General features: G+C 32.6%; 1 protein-coding gene and 1 long non-coding RNA gene across 2 annotated transcripts; both read right to left on the reverse strand.

Moving 5' to 3' along the window:
- Nucleotides 1–7,860: 7,860 nt before the first annotated feature.
- On the reverse strand, nt 7,861–14,540 carry LOC136973334 (uncharacterized). Its single transcript, XM_067268067.1, has 6 exons — nt 14,269–14,540; nt 9,238–11,186; nt 8,976–9,107; nt 8,662–8,899; nt 8,388–8,591; nt 7,861–8,115 (listed from the first exon to the last, which is right to left on the reverse strand). Exons 1-6 carry the CDS (start codon nt 14,504–14,506, stop codon nt 8,090–8,092), a joined length of 2,787 nt encoding a protein of 928 aa, XP_067124168.1. The 5' UTR covers nt 14,507–14,540; the 3' UTR covers nt 7,861–8,089.
- Nucleotides 14,541–15,699: 1,159 nt separating this feature from the next.
- On the reverse strand, nt 15,700–17,908 carry LOC136973348 (uncharacterized). The gene is made up of 6 exons (XR_010880480.1): nt 17,774–17,908; nt 17,613–17,703; nt 16,788–16,884; nt 16,106–16,220; nt 15,965–16,031; nt 15,700–15,887 (listed from the first exon to the last, which is right to left on the reverse strand). It is a non-coding gene; the product is annotated as an uncharacterized lncRNA (long non-coding RNA).
- Between the last annotated feature and the right edge of the window lie 7,081 nt (nt 17,909–24,989).

The raw sequence follows: 24,989 nt of genomic DNA on the forward strand, positions 1-24,989 counted from the left end.
TGAATATCATAAATAAAAAGATTCCATCGCTATTACACACTCTATATAATAAATGCCTACAATACGCAATATTTCCATCAGAATGGAAACAAGCAAAAATCATACCAATATATAAACAGAAAAACAAAGACAAACGGGATCCGAGAAGTTATCGACCAATTTCCCTTCTACCGGTAATGGGGAAAATTCTAGACAAAATGATAGTCTATCGTCTTACAGCATGGCTAGGTTCAATGAAATGGATAAATAAAAATCAATACGGGTTTCGAGAAGGCTGTTCAGCCGAAGACGCCATATCAAAAGTTATAGACGAAATTGAAACAGAGAAACAAAAATACAAATGGGTCATAGCTTTAAGCTTAGATATAGAGGGCGCATTTGATAATGCATGGTGGCCTCTCCTCCATACAAAACTAGAAGAACTAAATTGCTCCACGTAATCTCTACGCACTCATATGTGACTACTTAACAAACAGGAAGACCTTCATAGAATACTCAAATATTATAATAGAAAAAGACATGACTATGGGATGCCCGCAGGGTTCGTGTTCGGGCCCGCTATTCTGGTCTATAATATTAAACGATCTCTTAAATGATAATTCTCTAAAAGATAACAAAATTACAGCCTTTGCAGACGATATAATGGTAGTTTGTTCGGCAGGTAGCAGATTAAGAGTAGAGGAGGAATGCAATAGGACCTTAGAAAAAATAGTTAATTGGGGGAAAAGGAACAAATTAAAATTCAACCCGAACAAAACAAACGCCATTGCCTTTACAAAATGTCAAATTGAACGTAGACAACCAACCATAAAAATGAATGGAAAGGTAATCAGATGCACAACTCAAATAAAATATCTTGGAATAACAATAGATAATAAACTCCTCTGGACACCACAGATAGAACAAATAAAGAATAAAGTAGGTAACTTATTCCAAGAGATTGCCAAGGTAGCGAAAAGAGAATGGGGCAGGAGTGGGAAAGCATTAATACAAATTTATAAAGGTGTCATCATACTAATTGTCACGTATGGTGCACAAGTATGGGGGAAAAGAGTAAATCTAATACACACAAAAAGAAAAATAATTAGTCTCCAAAGAAAAATTTTACTAAGAATTACAGGTGCATATAGCACTACATCTAACGACGCTTTATGTGTAATGGCCGGACTGCTACCGTTGGATCTGGAAGTGAATAAAAGAAGAGACACCAGAAATATAATTAAACAGAATATAAATTCCCGTGATATCCTCAGAAACGGAGACATAATAGAACAGAAACTAAAAGTGCATCAACATCTGAAAAGATTCGAATGGAAACATATCAAAATCACACAATACAATGAATCACACCCTCACAGAGTATATACGGACGGTTCAAGAAGTTCAACGGGAGTGGGTGCCGCCTTCATCTATTTTACAAGAACACGTGAGCAATATCACAAAAAATTTAAACTAGATAACAGATGTAATAATTACCAAGCAGAGTTGGTTGCAATCCACCAGGCAATAAAGTGGATCAATACAAACAAGAAGAATCTACAAATACTAGTATGCACGGATAGTGAATCAATACTAAAGGCACTTAATGACCCAAACAATACGCATGAACTTATAAACAGTATTAGACAAAACATCATAATTGGAATAAATAAGATACAACTTAGTTGGGTTAAAGCCCATATGGGAAACATTGGCAATGAGAAGGCGGATAACTTGGCAAAGGAGGCCAGTGATTTAACACTAAAGGAAATATACAGTAAGCTGTCAGAGCAATATATAAAAAGAGAAATAAAAAATAAATATTTAATCATTTGGCAAAGAAGATGGGAAGAGTCAAGAACAGACAGAGAACTATTTGAATATCTACCGGATATAAACCAAAGAGTTACGAATAGTTACTTTATTATACACCATAAAAATACAAGATTTCTGACAGGACACGGAGATTTTGCAGACTACCACAGAAGATTTAATCATGGGAGTGACGGTCTTTGCGAAAACTGCGGAACTGAGGAAACCCCAACACACATACTAATGGACTGTATCAGATATGAATTACCAAGACATAATCTAATGCTGATATGCAATAAAGAAGGATATCAATGGCCAGTACGAAAACGAATCTTGATCAATAATGAGCATATCTACCATCATTTTAATGAATTTATTAAAATAAGCTATAAAAATAGAATATAGAAAAAAATATAGAAAAAAAAATATATTCACATAAGTAAATAACAGTTAGCTAATTTATGCTGGGAAACCTCTATAATCGAAATTATCTCGATAAAAACTAGCTCTTCCTAAGGGATGAATACAGTCTGTGAATGTTTCTGTTGTAGCAGTTAGGGTAGTACAAATTGGTAACAGGTCTTTAGTGTTCACATTCAATGCTGAGTTTAGGACATTCCATTTCACTTCCATCCTCTTTATAAGTTAATTCTCAGTGCTTTCCTTGGGATTGCTGAACTCTATATATAAAATAGGTCCAAAAGTTCGGTGAAATACATAAAATCTGCAATGGGACTTTCACCTCTCTACCGTAACACATAGGTGATTTCTACACTAATTCAAATTGCCTAGGATACTTTCCGCAAATGTACATAACTAAATCATTTGAACGACATAAATGCCAAATTGTTCACCTCTTCAACATCAATAGTATGAGACGGTGCTAATATATTTCATACTAGACTTTAGACTATAGTGATATACTCTGCTCTGCTCACTTAAGTAAATTAAATCATCAAACACAACGGGGAGGAAGAAGAAATACACACTAATACCATAGAACAACACAATAAGACATAAGAATCCTCTTAATACCGAAGTGAGTATTGTGCACAAAGTGTTAGGGGAGTTCATAGGAGCTTAGACAAGGAAAAGACAAACTGTCACTACTCAAAAACTTAACAAACATTCTAACATGAGTGAACTTTCGAACTCATCAACATTATCCGGATACAAATAAATTATAAATTAGATAACAATGTCGGGATAATAATATAGCGGCTACGTCCGCACGTATGTATTTAAACCCTTGCAAAGCAAGATGCGAAGCGAGGTCGCGAATAAAGTTGGAGTACCAACCTCCTGACGAACTGTCAGGAAGGATGGACTGCTCCATTTAAGGTGGTAACGACAGTAACTATCGATCGCCATTTTACTTTAGGTCAAAACATTAAAGTCTTTACCATGTGTTGGGCAGGATTTTATAATCCATCTCTCTCATCTTAATCTAGATTGTTTAGTTTGCCTCTAGATTTGAGTTTTAGGCAATTAGACAAGTGATATAAATCCAGATTGTCTCATCTGGAATTGAGTTCTTTTCTAGATTTTATTATAATTATTATAAAGCTCTGATCTTACCTTAGATTAGAGTTTAAACTGGTAAGTGTAGTACCTACCCTCAATAAATCCCCAGGAATTTTTCGGGGGGGTGGTCCGTTCGGATATGTCGGGCCCCGTCCCTCACCACCCGGTCGCCCCATTGTGGGCCTGGCCGAACCCATAATGGGCCTACTAAAAGAGGCCCTCTTAGTGCCCACAGGGCGGAAAGAGTTAAAAAAAAAAAAAAAAAAAAAAAAATACCTACCCTCAATATACTACCACCAGTGGCGTAGCGGGGGTGTCAGCCGCCCGGGGCGGAGGAAAATTTCGCCGTCCCCTTATTTAGGTATCTCAATTCAAAAGAACTAAAATATACAGTAATTCTAAAAAACTTTTCGGCAAAGAACAATCATTATTATTGTGTATTGTACAGGTGTATTGTGTATTATGTATTTATTGTGAAATTTTGCCGCCCCCTAAAAGTGCCGCCAGAGGCGGGCCGCCCCTGCTTCCCCCACTACGCTACGCTACTGCCTACCACAATATAACAATATTTTCATAACCCAAATATGAGCCAGATCGTGAAAAACTTTACTCTCAGCCTTATCATTATTTACAGTATTCGCATTTTTCACCGAATGCTCGCCCTCTAATGTTTAAAAACAAAACTATTCTATCTGGGTCGTTTGATTCATTCTTGTGTATATTATCAGCAGTAAAGATGAATAGCAATAGAAAAAGCAAAGCTTTCTGTTGCGTTCCAAATTGCAATTTCAATTTTTTTTTGCCGCTTCATGTTCTTTTAGTCGTTTTTTAATATTCTTTTAGTTTCTCCTGTGTAGTATTTGGGCTGTGGACAGGTATACAACACCTGCGGTATCCAATTGATGATCTTGTACTTTTACTTCTTTTCTATTATATTAGATGGTCTATTTTCTTTCTTTTTTTTTAAAATTTGCTTTAATATGAACTGAAAAATTATTAAACTGGCCTTTGTATTTTTCATATAAGCAATTTATATATGGGAACAGAAAGTACCGGGGATTTATTTTTTTTTTTCATTTTTAACGTTGTATGATTACTGATATAATGATTACACCATTGTTCTTAAGGTTTTTCAAGAAAAAAGAACAACAAGAACAACGAACAAGAACAATGTTACATGATGTTTTCATGTAACGTTGTTCTTGTTCGTATATTTCTTAACTCCATCAAAAAGGCATTTCTTTTTATTTCTATGCGACAATACGATTTATAATTAATTGATTTTTTTTAACATTACAAATTGCTCTTTGGATTTTCAAAAATACGTATAACATTACTTTAGAAGAATTGAATAATTCGACATTTTTATAATTTTATTTATCAGAAAAAAGATTATTTCAACTTTAAAAAGTTATCTATTAAATATTATTTTAACAAAATAATCTTTTCTGAAATATTTCAAATCCATTAACGTTTTTACGTAACACGTAACGTAAAAATATGACGGAACCGTAATACGTCACGCGTTGTTAAAAATATATTCCAACAATACCTAACGAATTCTTAGAATGTATTGTTGGCTTTTTCTATTGTAAGTAGCTATTATTAAGCGTAAACTTGTTCCGAATTTTCTTCCTTTTTCTTAGCCTTCCCGGAAATTTTGTGATTAAGAATACTTCAGGAATGTATGGAAGGCAGAGAAGGCTCTGTGTGTCCAAGCATCTTTAAGGCCTCGGAATAAAGACAGAAGATGTGGCCGGGAGGAAGAGAGGGCTCTCTGTGTGCCGTTTCTTGAAAACACGATCGAATGAAAAGGCCGACGGGAGATGAAGAGGGCTCTCTGTGTTCGCATCTATATTCCAACTATATAAGAACTGGGATTTCAACAACTGTGCGAAGACTGTTTTATAATAACTCTGCACGGACTTCTCAATCTGACAACTATTCGTTCACTTTTCATTATTTATTGTTCATTAATTGTCTGTAATATAATTCATTCAAACTCTGTATGAAAAATGTTATGACAAAAAACATACTTATGTTGGGAAAAAAATTGTAATGCGGCTGCGACCGCTCCAAAAATTGTAAACTCCTGCAAAGCTTGGCGAAGCAGGATATACTGGAATAAAGCAGAGCACCTAAACTCCTGATGCGGCCAAGCACCAGGAACGAAGGAATGCTGTATTAAGTGTGTGTTCGCATCTATAAAACCCCTCGAGAGAAGACAGGAGACGTCGACGAAAGTCGGAGAAGGCTCTCTGTGTCTCGCTTATTTAAGGCTACCTTGGATGAAGACAGAAGACGCGGACGGCAAATATTTTCAGTCAAATTTTGTAATAAACATTTTTTTACAAACCAACAATATAATTTTCTTTTTATTTTGTGTAGTATTTCATTAATTTTTCCTGAGAATTAACATATGGTTTAAAAAAAATCGATAAAACCAATTTTAAAAAAGATTTTTAACGGTATGGGTATAAAAATTTAATTAAATTCAGTTATAAAACAGAAGACTAGTGAAACCTCACATCTTTTTCTTCCAATAACCATATTGAATCAGAGAGAGAGTCTGATTTAATTCTTTTCTTTTTATGATTGACTTCTAAAATTGTGAAGGAGTTGGTAAGGGGACTTACAGAATTCAGCTTAGGGCTTCGAAATGCTTAAATCCGACTCTGTGTCCCACACAAAATTACTGGCATTTTAAACTTTAAGAAAATATCTTTTAAAATTGATAGCATAACTTGTTTATGTAAAGCTGGACAATCGGGAAAACCGCCCATTCTTAACATTCTAATACACTCTTTCAGAATTCATAAATATAACCGACCGATTTCCGAATAATCATCTGTTTTTCATGTGGGAATATACGAAAACTTATATCAGGCTCAGACTTTGAAATTGCAATTTGGAACGCAACAGAAAGCTTTGCTTTTTCTATTGCTATTCATCTTTACTGCTGATAATATACACAAGAATGAATCAAACGACCCAGATAGAATAGTTTTGTTTTTAAACACCAGAGGGCGAGCATTCGGTGAAAAATGCGAATACTCATGTCAGTCTGATTGTACTATAGTCGGTACGTTGATGTTTTCGGACTTTTTTTTGCAGAATATAAGTAGTGTTCGTGTTTTTTTTTTATTATAATTTGTTTGTAAACATTTTTATTTCAATTTGTGAAAATATTTTCAATGAATAACTACATTTTGACATTTGTCATGTTACGAACCACATTGTTGTAGTTAAAATCCTTCTAAGAGGTAATAAGAGCTAATAACTGTAGGAAATGGAAAAAGTATTGCATTTGCTCATCAAAAATAGACAAATAAGACATGTCAGCTAGTAAAAGAAGCTGACCCCGTCCCTCACCACTCGGTCGCCCCATTGTGGGCCTGGCCGAACCCATAATGGGCCTTCTAAAAGAGGCCCTCTTAGTGCCCACAGGGCGGAAAGAGTTAAAAAAAAAGAAGCTGATATGTAGAAAATTCACCATTAGGATGTGGACAAATTGTGCATTACATGCATCATTTTGGATAACAAGTATATTAACATGAATTAACCTTTTGTTTTTTATGTTGTAGACAATAATCTTACACTGAAGCCGTGAGCCTGAAGGGGGATTGGATTATGTACAGTAGAGCGTCGTTAATTGGAACACTGGTAATCGGAATCGCCCGTAATCGGAACAATTTTCAGTCGGACTGTGTCGTGCTGAATCGAACGTTTTTGATACTAGATTTACTTCTAAAGTATAATTTTTTTGTTTTTATATTTTTTAATATATTTATTTTGTTTGTACAAAATGCAAAAATAATTTTTAACGATACGATAGCTTCGATTATTATTATAAAAATTTTCGTTAGGCTTAAAATCGACGAAAATTCAACACGAAGCGACACGCAATGGAGAAAAATTTGAACATCGGACAGGTTAATGTATTTTTTCGTACATAATGGGTAATCGGAACAACCCCAGTCTTCAATTGATTCCGATTTCCGACTCTCTACTGTATATATAACAACCGGGAAAATGAAATTGAGAATGGTTTAGAAATGCATTTAACTTATTTAATTAACATTCGCTACAAAATATTTTATCTTATTTAAACACATTTCATATTATTACGTAAAAAAACTGAGATGCTCTGGTCGCGCGACAATCGAATAATTGTTCATGTCTTAGATAGAGTCCTTAGATGACGGCATGTACAGTACACGTGTTAGAGTTATATAACCTTATTTAGAATACTATATATAAAAACCAAAATAATCGTTAAATATGTGTTATAAAATGATAAGGTTTCACGCGAACGCACAGCATTTTATCACGTGACAGACATCCACGTCAATTGTCGGATGATACTTCGAACCACGTGACGTCACGTCAAATTTAAATTAATTAATTAAATACAGTGTTAACAGACGAGGAAAGTAAAAATTACACAAAAATTTTAAAATAGTAAATGAAAGAAAATATTTTAATTTCTAAAACTTGATTTTTTTTTTATTAAATTTTTCTTTAAAAATTGCAATTACTTTTAAACATCAATACATAGTCTTAAAAATTTTTTAAAAACTTTACAATTTGCACGAAAAGAATTCGTTTGTTAAAACTGATAGTTGACAAGAAAAAAGTATAGCTTTATAAACAAACAATTCTTAAAATTTACATTGAAATTTTATACGTTAAATTAAAATAAGTAATTAAAATATTCGAAGTTCTTCAGTTTTTCAGCAGTCCTATGACGACAAATTCATAAAATATGACGAATTTATAACTCCAATTCTATTGGATATTCTGGAAAAAAAAAGCAGTTTTTAAAACGGCATTCTTCAAAAATGTATATTCATATGTAATTAGATGATTGAGTCTCGAATATACATTTTAAGAATATTTTTGGACAGTTTTAGAATTCAATATTTTAAATATAAATGCCTTAAATTAACTAACAAACAAGTAATAATTACACAAAATATTTAAGAATTAATAAAAACGTGCACCGTATTTTAGCTAGTGAAACATTAACAACTATTTTTGTTTTGTGTTTTAATTTAAAAATATGCATCTACCTGAAAGGCAATCTTTTAGAATTGTAATTGGATCGTAACAAAAGCTCAGAATATTTATATTTTGAATGAATTCCATGACAGAATTAAGGCAATTACTGATATTTTCGAGTTCTTTCTTCAATGATCTACGCATTCCTGCTGGGATTCCTGCTGTTTCTACATTATTCCTGAAGTTTGAGATGTATTCGTCAACATCTTCGTCATCTAACAAAGAAAAAAACTTCATTATTTAATAAAATACACTGTGATGAATATATATCTTGAAATTCTTTACCTTGTTCTAAGAAAATTAAAGCTTTTAATTGAAACATTGAGAGTCCAAACTTAGATATCCTCATAACATTTATCACAGGCACCAAATCATCCCTTACAATTTCTAAAAATTGCTTTACACCAGTCTCTTTGTGTGAAAGTTGAAATAATGGAAAGTTAAATTCTTTTTTAGATTTTCGATAATAACGAGGAAAATCGATTAATGCCATTTTGAGTAAATTCCTCTGCGCCATCTTTATCTTTAAAAAGGAAGAAAGAGTATATTACGAATAGAATTTTTATAAAAATTATTTGTATAATTAAAGCGTTCTTAACTATTTGTGATGATTTCAAATCTTGTAAGAAGTTATTGGACAAAACCTCTTCCATATTCATTACCAGCACAGAATTCAACAACCATATTAATTTCTTGTTACCTTCTTCGTTATTCATATTTTCTACAAACATCTGAAATATAAAGTTAATTTTTTAGTAGATTTAATGAATAAAAAATTCGTTAACAACTAAAAATTATTATTAAAAAACAAAATAGACTAGAGAAGTTTTGGATAGTTATGAGAAAAAAGTATATCAGTACCTCTAAAGATTCTGCAAGAAGTTTATCCGAGGGGAATTTTGATTTCGGTGGCATAAGTCTTCCTATTCCTTTACGAACGGCACCTGTATTTTCACTTATGAAGAAATGTTTGTCATAATCTAAATCCTGCTGCTGCTGCTGCTGCTGTTGTTCTTGTTGGGTTGTTTCAGGAATTGTTAAAGGAAAAGTAGGATCGACTAAAGCTATTTTAGAAAAGTGTTCTGCAAATTCTATATCAGTTTGAATTGACAATGCGGCAGTTTTTTCGGATGTTTCAAGAATTTGACTGGCAAAATCTTCGTAATTTTGCATATATGGGTTATCTTTCTCTGATTCCATGTTAAAATTTTCTTCGTAAATAGAATATGCAGTTGCTGCTTCAGCAATACCCCAGGGTGGAGAAGCAGCAGCCATCAACGCCAGAGGGGGAGAAGAAGAAGCAGCAGAAACATCCTCCTCCTCCAAAGGATGATGAGGAAGAGTAACAGCAGCAGCACCACCCAAAAAAGTCGTATATTTACTTCGTGGTGAGTCAAGACGAGCAGAAACTTTTTTGTTGCTAAATGCAGGTGAGATGTTAGGTGGAGTTTTATATATGATTGGACTAGTGGGAGGGGTTTTATATTCAGACATAGGTGAGACGGAGAAAAGTGTTTCTTGTTCGTAAAAAATTTCTGTAGACTTGCTACAAACGACAGAAGCTTCCAGTTTATTATTGGTATTAGAAATATTATCAGTTTTTCGTCTATCCCGAGGCGGAGTGAAGAATTCTGATTTATAGCTATCCACTGAAATACTAGTAGAAGGTTGAAGTTCAGATGCCTTAGAGAAAATAACTTTCTTTTCGGGTTCAATTGTATTCAGGCTAGCAGTTGAAACTACTACTTTGTCCATAGTTGTATAAGGTCTAGGAGAGAGAAATAATGTTTGAATTTCATGTTCACTTAGAGTGGCATAAGGAAGAGTGTTTTGTAGTTCATACTCAGCTTCCGCTAAATTGATACTATCAAATGCTTTAATTATAGCAAGCTCTGTTTCGTGGTTAGTTTCAAAGGGACTGCGACTACTACTATCCATTCTAGGCTTTATCATCTCTAAATACTTGTTACTTTCAGTCATAAGTTCATTGGTTAAAGCTCCCAACCCCTGCTCAACTACGTCTACACTTATAACTTCCGGTTTATTTTTTCTTTCTTTTTCGGTGACATTTTTCCTGATTTCTTTACTTTTACCCAAACTTTTTTCAGACACACGTTTCGACTGGAGATTAATGTCTTTTTGACGTGTACTGTTATTCATTTCTAATTCTTTTTCCTTTGATTTTCTCGGATTCGTCATACGCGATATTAGCGATTCATATTCAAGTTTCCTAGAAAGCACAGTAGATTGTGATATATTCGGAGTAGAAATTTCATCGTCTGGTTTAGCATTTGATATCTTTTTCATATTAGATTCACCTTCAGCTCCTTCACCGGTTTTTGTAATAGCCTCTAATATTTCTCTTCTATCCTTATTTGAACAGGCAATGTTAACAGGTTTTAATTTGGATTTTGCCTTAAACAGATCTTCAAGTTGAATTTCAGGAACCGTTGCATTATGTGCTTTATTTAAACTTATATTATCGGTTGTTTTCGAGCCAGGATCATCTTTATGTATGGTTGAAATGGTACAAACTTCTTTCTGTTGCGGAGCTTCACTCGAACTTAAAGCTCCGAGTTTATCTACGCTAGAATCTCTTAAAACATCTGTTTCAGATATAGATTTAGCTTCGAACTGACTTTTAATTTTACTGACTTCCCATTTATGAACAGTTGTACTTAAATGTAAGGTATCAATTTTTGTTCTTTCTTCGCTGGTACCAGCTTTGGCCATGCTCTCCAGGCTGGAATCAGATTTGCTAAACGTTACAACTTTCATACTTTTCAAATCATTGTGACACAAATTCTGTCCTAAAATAATCCAAAATAGAATTACAATTAAATTTTCATGCGTTAAGTTTTCATTTTTAATTAAGTATTAATATAAAAATTTAGCATTTAGCGGAAAAAGTTTTTACAGTGTTACAATCATTCTTTATCTCAAAAAAGAGCATCATCATTAAAATTATAACGGAAATATGAGAAGTTAAAATAATAGAAATATAATATCATCACTAATGGCAATAAAGTAATTTTATATTACAGTGAACTATGAAATTTAGTTTACATAATTTTTACTTTCCCGGCTGTTATAACAGCCGGGAAAGTATGGCGATCCAGCAAAAATGACCCCAGTTTTTACATTTTTGGGGTCAGGACACGTTAAAAACGGCGCGAAATTCAAAAAAATTCGGGAGTAATTTCTGTATGTATGGATGTTGCGCTATTTTGTTCACCCTGTTTAAAGTTCAATAACTCCTGTACTTTTGTCGAAAATTTCTGAAATCTTGCAGGGAGGATTATGTGTCAGGAGAATTAATGCTATTAAATTTTGGTGGTTAAAGGTCGACGGGTGGGGAGATAACGAGGGTCGGTATATCTTGAGTATGGTCACACTTAATAGCGAGGTTGAGGCCGAAGTTTTCAACGCGAAAACGTGTACGTCGGACGTTCGGCGCCGCTTTCCCGTAAGCCTAGAAGTTTGACAATGGCGTTTGGAATGTCGAGCGTGATTCTACTGACTTTCCAAACACCATTGTCAAACTTCTAGGCGTAGAGGAAAGCGGCGTCCGACGTACACGTTTTCGCGTTGAAAACTTCGGCCTCAACCTCGCTAATATTTCTGTTACTTTTTAAACGCATTCAAAGTGCTACTCGTAACGTTCTATAATTTCAATCGTATCCCGAATACCATGTCCCATTCGAGCATATCTCAGTTTCGTTCGAAAAATTCGATTACTCAAGTCTTAAGACAACCTACGAAATTTTGGGTATGGTCATTTTTGACCGATTGCCATACTTTTCCTGTTATATATAACAGCCAGGAAAGCAAAAGAAAGAAAAGTTTGTCCTACGTTTAGAGCCACGTTATCAGATTCTTACAAATTTTAATTTTACTCTAATTTTTTAAATATATATATAATCTTTGGGAATACATATGCATGCAAAGTTGTAACTAGATCGGAAGTTGGGTAATGGGGTGAAAATTCAGTTACAAACTTTATCTGGACAACAAAGACAGACAAGAGCAGAAACTTTACAAAAAAGAAACACAATGGACATAATGATGATTTTAACAAAGACTCTTGTTCGACATTCCCAGTAGTCGAACAGAAAGTTAAGGAGACCATTAGGAAGTCCGATAATTCTCAATTATACTAGGATAAAAAAATTCGGATAATAAACTTAAAAAGGGGCCAATCCGTTAAATTGTGATTATTGTTTTAAATGGAGATTTTTAAAACTTTTAAAAAGACTACTACTAAAAAGACTGTTAAAAAGACTGTGCTGCACATCTATTATATATATAACTTAGTTTTTAATAACAACTCATATTCAGGGCCGGATTTACCAATCCAGGGGCCCAGGGCACAAATTCGGTGGGGGTTCCCCCTCTAAGAGTAAGCAAATTTGATGATTTAGAAAATTTACACAAAATACTGTACTTTCAATTAGATTTGAACTAGGAAGTTGTAAATTTCATTTAAAAATAAGGTTATTGTAAACATACATATATTTTATAGCGTAAAACTAATTATTTTAATTTAACTGAAAAATACCTATGTGAAATTTTTTCCCGAAATTTTCCGATGTTTCATAGGTTTTTTCCCGGGTTTGATTTTCTCTGCCTGTTGCCCTCATGATTAGGCCACACTAGGCTGTCGCGGTAATAGAAAAAAAAATTATGTTTAAACATAATTTTTTTTTAGTTTTTTGGTAGTTTTGTGGGGACCCTGGGCACAGGCCCCAAATGCCCTTATGTAAATCCGGCCCTGCTCATATTATTACTTATAAACGTTAGTTCAATGTAACAATTTTATGCTCTTTTAAAAAGAAATCAACAGAAAATGCGGTTAATGTTACCCTTGGTGCCAAGATGGCGGCTCGCCTCTGATTGCAGCAAGGAAACAGTCGGACGCACGTTCTAACCTAACCTATTCTAATAAATTACCATAATTATTAGCAACCAAATTATTAGAATAGGTTAGGTTAGGTTAGAACGTGCGTCCGTTTCCTTGTTGGAATCAGAGACGAGCCGCCATCTTGGCACCAAGGGTTACATTAACCGAAAATGCTAATTAATTAATTTAGAAAAAAAATTTAATTCCTGATGAAACAAAACGATCAAATTTAAACATAATACAACAATCGTTTTGAAAGTAGTTGATTAAAATTATCACCACTCTGGCAAGATTCTAGGTCCGAATGAGGAGGTTGGGACCTTGACAGGGCGTTAGAGCATATTAATAGGAACAAAAAACGTCTAATAAACTATGGGTGTACGGGCGACCCTTCGCGAGATATAGCCCTCGAAAGATGCGCCTACGTCAGTTCCGGCCTCGCTATCGCGATCGAGAGTCGCGTCGCTTGCCGTTAAAATTGCCTTTAGAAGACGTTTCCCCCCTTTTTTACTTCGTTCAAGAACTACCATGAATCGATCACTAGTTTAGCACATGGCGGCGTGTGGTGGCGCCCGTACGAGAGGTCAGTCGGGCCGCCATGTTCGCTGCCATAAGTAACATTTGATTTTTCGTCTCCGGTCCAAAAATAGGGTACCGTTGAACTCGTCTCGGTCCCCTGAGTTCAAATATATAATCAAAGTCCTGAAATTCTATAAGGAGTAATCTATAGTACACCCAATAGGGCTTGCTGCCTGTTAAACGCGCGATAGGCTTAGCGGAGAAAGCGGGGTCAGTTCAGACGTCGATAGTCATTTTGGGGGGCCTATATCTCGCGAAGGGTCGCCCGTACACCCATGGTTTATTAGACATTTTTTGTTCCTATCAGTATGCTCTACAGCTCTGTTAAAGTCCCAACCACCTCATTCGGACCTAGAATTGTACCCTTCATTGAATAATAGAAACCAGATATGATTGATATTTACATTACTTACCAACATCTTTTGCAGATTGAGACCTCGTCAAGATGATAACAGGATTCTTTCTATTAAAACTTTCGTATCGTTTTATTCGTTCCTTGACCGAATATGTTAATTCGGGAATATCTATACCTTTAGATGGCATCTGCGTTAGACTGAATTTCGTGTTCCCTTGCTTATGACGCGGAGAAGTTCGAGAGCTATCATCAGATTTCTTGTTGTTTCCTTTTTTAGTCGGCGGTTTGCTATCCATTTTAGATTTTTAGTACTATAATAAACATTAAATAAATTTCCGAGTTTGAATTTTATATTAAGAAAAATTCATTCTCGTGAGTATCAGTTTTATTCTTAGACACGCCAATAATACTCCTTTAATCTTATTACATAATTATTTCACGTGAAAATTGATTAATTATCTGTAAAAAATTACATAAAATGTCTAAAATACAAGAATAACGAACTTACTGTCAAAATTCAATTATAATCTTCCGTGTAAATTTTGTGACAGTTCCAAAAATTCATTGTTGAATTGAAATTCGAACGCGCTTTGATTCAATGAATCTTTCTGTAAAGCATCATTTTCGTAACAATTCTTTAAAAATTTATAGTTATTTTAAAATTATTTCTCACTATTTTTATTTCGTAATTAGTACATAGTTTTAAAAGTATAAAAATGTTTTTACACCAATTATATTATATAGGAAATAATTTAATTTGCATAATTGTGATCAGTGTATTACATAAATGAAATTCTTATATTTATGCATTTTAAAATGATTATTATGATGATAATAAATGATATAAATGCATTGTATTTCCACATTTTTATATCTTGTAGACAATTCGCATTGCGTCGTACTGAATTCAGTAAAATGCAATGCGAATTTTCTACATATTTTTTTCTTTTTTAGTTTGATGAGAAAACATCCGTATTCTTCAGTGTATACAATATCCTTGAACGTTTCTTGTCTTTCATTACGTTTATTTCTTGTCCGTAGACATTAATTGAAAATTATAAAAATGTTAGCCCAACAACTTGGAACGAAAATTCTCGTTGACATTAATGTTACGAGATGATCTGCGACTACGACGACAAAAAATTCGCATTTCGTCTCGCTTTGTGAAACTTATTCTTCTTTCAGACTACAAGAAACATTTAATTGATTTTTAAAAAATATGGTTAACAACCTATTTTCGCTTCTTATCCAACTAGATTTTCGTTACTTTACTACGTAGTTTATAATATTAAAATACACGAAGAGTAAGCATTTGAGAAAATATATAAAGAAGTAGCGACATCCAATCAGGAATAATGATACTAACTGGACTTTATGGAAAATGTTCAGTCATACCACAGCACAAGAAAACAAGGAAATCGGTTTGTATAATTGTGAAAGTGAAAAATATTATATAAACACGAAAACTGATAAAACAGAATGTGTATGAATTTATTTTATTAAAATCTTCAAACCTAGTAATAAATTTATTCAAAATATTTAATTTTAACCAAACGGGCATGCCCCTTGGAATACCCCTTTGTTACAAGATGCCAGCAAAAATAACAGCACAATAAAAAACAAAGTGATATTCTGAAGAAAAACCATTATTCTAACGTTCTTCTTAAGACTTGATAACTATGAAGTGAATTTTAACATTGAATTCATTGTATATTATTTTATTTCCACGTAATGAACTTTTAAAATCATTTTACCTTACGTAAAAGAGATGTTTCTGACGTATGGTTTAAATTATTTTCATTCAACACCATGCATTCAAGACTGAAAAGTTTTAGAAGTATGTTAAAATATATTAGTTTTAATATGATATTTATGAAACAGCTGTAATGATTTACTATTGCTGTGAAATAATGGTTCCATTTTTGAATTCTTTGTTAACATCTTTGATTCGTTTATTGTTTGTTTTAGACAGTAATATTTGAAATTTCTCATTTTCGTCGCAATTTTTATCTACAAAATGCATTAAACATATTTAAAATTAAACTAGTGTATCGTATTTTAAATTCTCTGATTGATTGACACTTAAGAAGAAACACTAAGATTCATAAAGGCTATCTCAATTTGTGTCCATTTGTGATTAGCCCAATTTTCATTTCAGTGGAGTCAGATGGCGTGGAATAGAGGATTGTATTGATAGAAGAACAACACATGGACGATCTGCCAAGCCGGTGTCTCTTGACGTTTTCAATAGGAACCTATTTAGGACCTAAACACGGAAAGAAAATCCGAGGAATCCCACGAAATTAGCCCATTCGTGAGTGTTGGTCATAGGTACAACGGATTTTATCCCTCTGCCATTAGTGGACCCAAATGACAAGTGGTATCTGAATAACCTGTGATAAATTATAAAGACGTTCTAATTGAACTCGAATTCAGATCTGACTGATTAGAATACCCATGATAAATTATGAAAGTCCGGATCAAATTCGAATTCAGATCCCCATATCAAGTAGGTTACGTCGCGGATTTCTGGCTGATATTTCAAGCTCTAATAAATTTTTGGTTCCACAAACTCACCTAAATTTAGCGTAACAAGTATTTCCACGTTTCCTTTTCCTTTCACAATGCCTTTAGTGGGATGCAATTGGAATGCATCTGGATTACTCGACTTGATCTGCATTAATCAAAAATTTTTATACGTTAATCGGATGATTAAAATAAATTAATTTAATCTATTCATTAATCTATATATATAATCGAGACGAGTTGATAATAATAATAATAATAACAATAATAATCAGCGCAGAACCCAAACGGTTAGGAGTTGAAAGTTGAAATTTGGTACGCAGTTAGAGTACGTCACGAGAACGTACACTAAGAAGGGATTTTTCGAAACTCCTCCCCCCACGGGGGAGAAGGAGAGGATTAAGTCTTTCCCTGAAGAGCTAGACTTTCATTATACTATTTCAGATGCGGAGTTTTGCGTTTTTGATTGCGTTTTAATAGGGTACATACACTAAAAAGAGATCTTTCGAAATTACCCCCGCGGGAGAGAGGTTGTTAACACTTCCCCCCGCAATGGAAGTGTCAACAATGAAAGTGTTAACAATGGAAGTGTTAAGAGAAAGAGGCGGGCAAGATTCACAGGCGCAGATGCGGTTTTTTGCGTTTTTGCGGGAAATCGAACATATTTTTAGACCCATCCAAAAATTCTCTTATTAGTCTGGAAACAGGAAGACCTAATTCCTACATTCTGTGAAAACGGGTAAGATTGGCTATAATGTAATCATCTTAATTTTCGCTATCGTTACTTTTTGCCCGAGCAACGCCGGGCTTATCCGCTAGTCTATTAATAAAAGTGTTATTTAACAAGCTATAAATAATGGTTTCCGTTTAAACAACCTTGTAAATAATGGTTTCCGTTGAAGAATTATGAATAATAAATTTACTCTTGTTTAAACCTTCTTTTCTATGAAAAGTCAACTTGGAAGGACTGAAAAATAAGAAAGATATTTAAGAAAAATTTTTAACAAATATTGTATGTGGATTTTATATATACTTACGCGATTTTCAGCGCATATTTCTAAAGATTTTCGTTCGGCATATTCAATTTTTTCTGTTCAGATAGCTGCTAACTTTGTTTTAACAATATTAAAAATAATTATTGTACAGTACTTCGTTGTTGAACTATGTTAATTGTTTTTAGCGCCATCAATTGATTTTAAAGTTATTCGTAGTACAAAGTGTGTTTGAGTTATAGTTTACTTCTAATTTACGTAATTTTTTAAATAATATTTTTGAACAAATATATATTTCCTTGGCTTATAAATTCGAAAACTGAAAAACACTTAATTTATTTAGTTGCAAAACAATTGTTTAAATGATCTACTATATATGTAAATTTCATCAGTTGAGATCTAATTTAAATGAAGGTTACTTTCAGCTTATTGAAGGATATTTTGTAATTGTGGATCTATTAATAAAAGTTTTTGATTTCTTTTTAAAACTTTTTTATAAACTTTTATATTTAGTAAATTTTTGGGAATTTTTGAGTAATAAGTACATTAATATCGCTAAAATCGCAGTTATTTTGAATTTTAACAGAGAAATGAAAAGATTAATAGCAAAAAATAAATTGAAAAATAAATAATATAGATTTTATTTATAGTGTGCTCCAAGCATAGCCAAAAATTTTTGCATGTGGGCTACATTCTGATTTGAAAAGTCAAGAATTAAATATAGAAAAATTTCGGTCTACGCGCATTAATTCTTACGTCCACGACCTATTTAAACAGTAAATAAGATCATAAATAAACAATAAAAGTAAAAATCAATGGATAAAAGTTTTTTTAAAGATTTGTATGCTTAAATACGAATATTTTTATTATATTTTTATCGAATTCGCAAGCGTTTTTTTGGCGAGAATAAACGGAAAACATATCAAAACGAATAAAAATTTCGAATAGAAAAAAATATTATTTTTCAGTACTTTTCAATTTACATGTAAATTCTCATATGTACTCACTCGCTACCCGATTGTACTTTCATGTATAAATGAAGTCAATTTTATTGAAGAAAGAAAAAGTCTAGCAACGAGTTGCATAACTGTCCCGGCTGGAAACAGGAAGGATCAAATTTATGTATATGTTACAGTCAAAACCCGCTTTTAGTTAGAACGCGTTTTAACTAGTTGAAACCAGTTTATACTGGATGTCTTTGTTAAAACTAGTTTTAATTGAAATTCATTTTTGACTAGCAGTAAATTCTAGTTTTAACTAGACAAAACGGGTTTTAACAAAGACATCCAGTATAAACTAGTTTCAACTAGTTAAAATGCAACCTAACTAAAAACTGGTTTTGACCGCAACACATAGAGTGATTCCGGGTAAGATGGTAAGCGGGGGAAGATGCCTACTTTTCGATATTTTCAAACGGTGACGTCAGATATGTCATGTGTTTGTATGATTAATCGTTGGGTCAATATCAAGTGCGGAAAGCTGTAGTTGGCTACTGTTACCTCATTTTCTACATCCGAAAAGAATAAAAGCAAGATAAGATCGAAGTTTTTGTTGCGAAATGTTTCTAGAATCATTTTAAAACTAAAAGTTAAAATAAAATTTATTAAAAATTGCGAAAAACAATTAATGTGTGATGTAGTTAAGGTTCTAAAGTTTCCATTGTGAGCTACCGCCGAACCCGATCGGACACGCTAGAACAGGTGACTCTGCCAAGCATCTTACCCCGACAAATGGGAAAGGTGCCACATTTTTCTTGGGGTAACATGCCTATTTTTTGTTAATTGAATTCCAATATGCCTATTTTTAATAAATTTTTGTTTTCTCGTTTTATTGCAGGATATGCATAGAAATTGTATAAGGACTTTTCAAAAAGGTTTTTGGACTGAAAAAAGCTTTCAGCTAGCTATAGAGCACGTTAGAACGGGCGCAAACTTAACAATACTTATACTGCGCTGTTATACTTACTATGAAGTACTTTGTGTTACATATGCAATAAATTAAATTTGGTTAAGATATTCGTAAATTAATTTTATGCAATTATATTTGTTATCTTACCCTAATGGCATTTGGCATCTCACCCGGATACTTCGGGTGAGGTGCCTAAAATGCCAGACAGTAAAAAAGTCGTCATTGCAAACACAATATACAATTATTTTTCATATACTCCAAAGTTTTATTTGAAAAACATACTCAAGAATATGATATTTTCGTTAGAGACCTCCAAAACCCAAATTATCGCTATAATATTTTTCATAAGCAAAATGTTAGGCATCTTCTCCTGAATTACTACACACAACTTCATTTATTTCCTCCAAACATATTTATGTAGCTAAAATTAGTTTTAACTAATGTTAAAAGTTAAAATTAGTTTTATCTAAAATCAAAATATGTACAGCAGTAAATTAACTAGACAAACCCGTTTTGTCTAGTTAAAACTGGACTTTACTGCTAGTCAAAGATGAATTTGAGTTAAAACTAGTTTTAACTAGACAAAACGGGTTTTAACAAAGACATCCAGTATAAACTAGTTTCAACTAGTTAATACGCGTTCCAACTAAAAACGGGTTTTCACTGTAACATATACATAACAGCTTGGAAAGTAAAAGTTAATGAAGATATAATAATTATTTTATTCGATAATAATTCTAATTTACGTAAAATAAACTTGTTGAAATTAAATTGAATTGAATTTAATTAATGAAATAATTGAAGTTTTTCGTTTTTTTATGTTAATTTTATATCTGATTTCCTACTTTTTCATTTTCGCTCTCCGCTCTATGGCACTAAAGAGGCATTTTATATAAAATATAGTAAAGTATATAAAAAGTATATATAAAATATCAACCACAAAGACGCTTCTAAGTATTGTATCCTGAAGACAATGTTAATTCGCTGGAATGATGACCGGAAGTTCCTGCTATATCTGTTAAATCTTAAAGGAGAAAAACGCGATGTTTATGACTTCGCGCTTTCAGAGGCCTCTCAAATTTGGTTGTCTATTTTAGTATTTAAATCATCAAATAGGTAATTATTATAAATATAATTATTCCGGTGTCTGTGAAATTCAATAAATGATCATTTTCAAAGTTAAAATTGATCAAAAACTAAGGTAGGGCCCAGGGGCGGATCTATATAGGGACTAAGTCTTGGGCACCCAAATGTCAAAAGCCCACAAAAATTGAATTATTATCATAAATTTTTAATACTTTTTCATTAACAATAAGCACTTAACGTATAGTAAAAAATAGTCAATAGGTTAGGTTAGAGTAAGTTTGGTAAAAATGGTGAAAATTGGGCCCCATTGGACTTCAATAAGCCGTAGACTCCGAAAAACCTAGATCCGCCAGTGGTAGGGCCCCTTTATGACTTATCAAGTTTGAACTATTACTTTAAACAACTCCATTTGTTTTCCAAAAAATGACTAAGCTATCAGCTAGAGTCTGGGTAATAGTTTAGTCATTTTCTTTGAAAAAAAGATTTAGTCAAAACAATAAACTAAACTGAGTGGGCCATAATTGGGCCCCTATCTTACCTCCGAACAACAACGTGTCAATAGAGAGTTTCTTTGCTTTTGGTCTTGTCCATCGAAAGAGATATTGCAGAGATAGTGTTGCAGAACTAGACTTTTTCTCTGTAATTGATGAATTCAACACTGCTAAAAGCAAGAGATCAGTTTTATGGGTGAATTTCTGTATACCTATTGAATTTTCCAATTCATTGTAAAACTATTGTACACATTTTATTATTTTATTGTGGGTTTATCTTTTCTTTCTATTGTGTATTCAAAATGTTCATATTGTTATCGACCTAAATAAATTTACCCTCTAACTCCATGGCTTCTTTCATGGATCTCAAAAATATTTTTTTTGAATAGGGCCTTACAAATCATACATTTATTTTGGAATATTGTTTTATACATTTAAAAATTGAGTTGTCCTTATTTTAAAGAAATTTATATAGGCTATATATTATTTAATTTTAGTCATTTGAATTAAATTATTTATTATGTTAAGCCAGAGCCGTAACTAGGGTATGGCCAACGTGGCTCCCGCCATAGGCGCCGATTTAATAAAGGCGCCAAGGAGAAGGTTTTGAAATAATTATGTATTCGAAATTAATAACATAAAAAAACTTCTATAATTATATTTATATAGTATTTATTATCTGTAATTTCTACGAATATATATTTCAGAAATAAACCACCATTTTTATTTTTATTTAATAACAAAAATCAAAAAGGCGCGCCATTTTTATTCTTGGCCATAGGCGTCCAAAATCGTAGTTACGGCACTGTGTTAAGCAATTTCGCAGTATACAAAGTATGAAAACAGCTGTAATTTTGTTAAAATTAATTATGAAATTTAAATTAATTAAATTTTATTAAAAACAAATTATTTTTATTGTAATTAAATATTTTTGGTAAGAAATGCTATTGAAAATTTTAATAAAATAATTTAATAACTTTAACAAAATTATCACTTATGAGGCATTCAAACACTTTAAAAGGTGTTTTATTTATAACTTCGCATAAAAATTAATTACCTCACTCTTTTTCATGAATATTTTAAAATATATTCTCTCCTAAAATATGGACGTAGGTTTTAACATATTTCAAGAATATAAGGACTTTAGCAAACATAATATTAAAATTATGTAAAAAAATAAAGATAATAATAATAATTTTGCTATATTTATCCTTATTCTGAAAATCTAATACAAACGATAAATATGTCAACAAACTTGATCTATTTAAAAATCCTAGTAAGAAAGACAAATAATTAAACTAGAGTATTACGCTAAGTAGACCTATATACAAAAATAAGTTAAATACTTTTGGACAAAATATGCTACAAAAAGTAGACTATATTTGCATTTAAATATAGCATCACTCTTAAACAAAATAATTAAATGAAAACTTAGTATAATATCTTCAGTTGTATAGGGCCTACTGTACTTTATGGCTTCTTTCAATGTAGTAATAAAATTATGCAAAATATTTAACTGAAGATACTACTGTATATTCATTCGTCAGTTATTAATTTAAAAACGACTGAAATAGAAAAGTATTTTTTACTTATTCATGGATATTTTAAACATGACGTTTCACTTTAAAGAGTTTTATTTGCCACAGTTTTCAATTCTTAAGTGAACAATAAATAGTGTAGTCCGTCTTTATATGCATCCAGAACGAGCAAATAATACTTCCAACCAGTCCTAGGAAACTCTAGACAAATTATTTTATTTACGCATTAAATGTATTCTAGAGAATTAATTAATATCTGCAACGTCGTACTTGTTGCATCTGATATAATGTACTGTACTGTACTGTACCTTGGCTGTTCCATCATAGCAAATCAGTAATTCAGTAATGGTAATATAGTACTGTATAAAGTTTTTTTATGCTTTAAGATATTGAAAGCTAAGCCCATAATTAGTTCTAACCCACATAAAAGTGACTTATTAGAAGTAAGTTAATGTATATTATATGCCAGGGTTCGGTATTGACTCTTTAGGAGTCGATGAAAGTTTAAAGGGGTCGATAAAATTTTGTAAATATAAAACATATATTTAAAAATATTAAAAATAACACATTGTTTTACTTTCTGACCCTTCAAGATTTTTATATTTTGGACTCATAGGACCTTGAAACGTCGACAAATGCAAAGAAAAGGTGTTTTTTTTCCCTGTATGTAGGCTATGGATGTAGGTTAGTATGTGTGGGGCACGATTTTATTCACCCTCTTTGAAGCTTAACTCTTGTGCTTATTTTGTCGAAATTTTTTGAAATTTTGCGTGTATTTGTGTAAATAACGATGCTATTAAATTTAGGTGGTTAAAGGTCGACAGGGTGGAGAGATAAAGGGAAATCGTGTGTCGTATCTCGAGTAGGGTGGGACTTAACAACGATTTTACTGGTTATTTGCATTTCAAAATTTTTATAAAACCCATTCTTACCCTAAATATTAATCTTTTTACCATTTTATAATACTTGCGAATATAAAATATCATTACAGATGGCGCCACATGCAGTTTTAAATGTTGCCGGAAAAGTTAAGCATTTCGTTGTTGGATCTCTCTTTTATTTTTTTTTTGTTCTCAAATAAATAGAGATGACTCTTAAAAATTATGTAGGAGACCGTTGTATACAATTATATTTATATATAAAATTGAAGGGAAGTTTGAAGGGAAAAAATTTCTTAAAAGGAGCTCATACATGAAAAAGATTGGGAACTCCTGTTATATACGATACACTTGTATTTTTTATCATTTTTTTGTTTTTTTTTTTGCAATATGAAATATTGCCGAGAATAATATTTAGTGATTAGCAATTACAGGTAGACCTCCTACAACGAGGTAGATACGATCCTTGAAAATACCGCGTTGTGGGAAATCGCGTTATAGGAGACACCAACTTAATACAAAAACTGGGATTCGGTTCTAAAAAGAGAAAAACTGCTTTTTATGGTGTAACATTTTCATCATTTTTTTAAATTTACATTAAAAAATTTTGATAAAAAACTTAAATAAAATTCAACATCATATAAAAACTAAAAAGATTATTTGAAACGTACTGTTATGCTCAGTGGCGTAGCGTGGGTGTCAGCCGCCCGGCACGGAGGAAAATTTCGCCGCCCCTTATTTAGGTATTTTTACAAGATATTATTATTTATTGTGAAATTTTGCTGCCCCCTATAAGTGCCGCCAGGGGCGGGCCGCCCCTGCCGCCCCCACTACGCTACGCCACTGAAGAACTCACAAAACTGTACTTTGTGATCTGGATTTTCTGAACATAGAATAACGGATTTTTGAAAATGCTTGGAAAGCATTTTGTTTTTATTTCATGTAAATTTTTGCTGTTTGTTGATTCCAATAAAATAGATTATTGGTTATTCTAAAATTATTATAATTTACATATTAGCATATTTATAATAAAATACTAATACTCTGTAATATAGTCAGTGGCGTAGCGTAATGGGGGAGGCAGGGGGCGCCCCGGGCGGCACTTATAAGGAGCGGCAAAATTTCACAATAAATAATAATATCTTGTAAAAATACCTAAATAAGGGGCGGCGAAATTTTCCTCCGCCCCGGGCGGCTGACACCTACGCTAAGCCACTGCAATGAGCTATACCGCCACTCGCTCGATATTATTTTTAAATACTGTACATGAGAATTCAATAATTAAAGAAGAAAAATCTTTTTAAAAATTTAAAACGAAAGGGGGCACACGGATTTCAACCATGGACCTCTCGATCTGCAG

Source organism: Centruroides vittatus, unplaced genomic scaffold, assembly GCF_030686945.1.
Source record: "Centruroides vittatus isolate TY-2023 unplaced genomic scaffold, ASM3068694v2 contig_3146, whole genome shotgun sequence".
NCBI lineage: Eukaryota > Metazoa > Arthropoda > Arachnida > Scorpiones > Buthidae > Centruroides > Centruroides vittatus.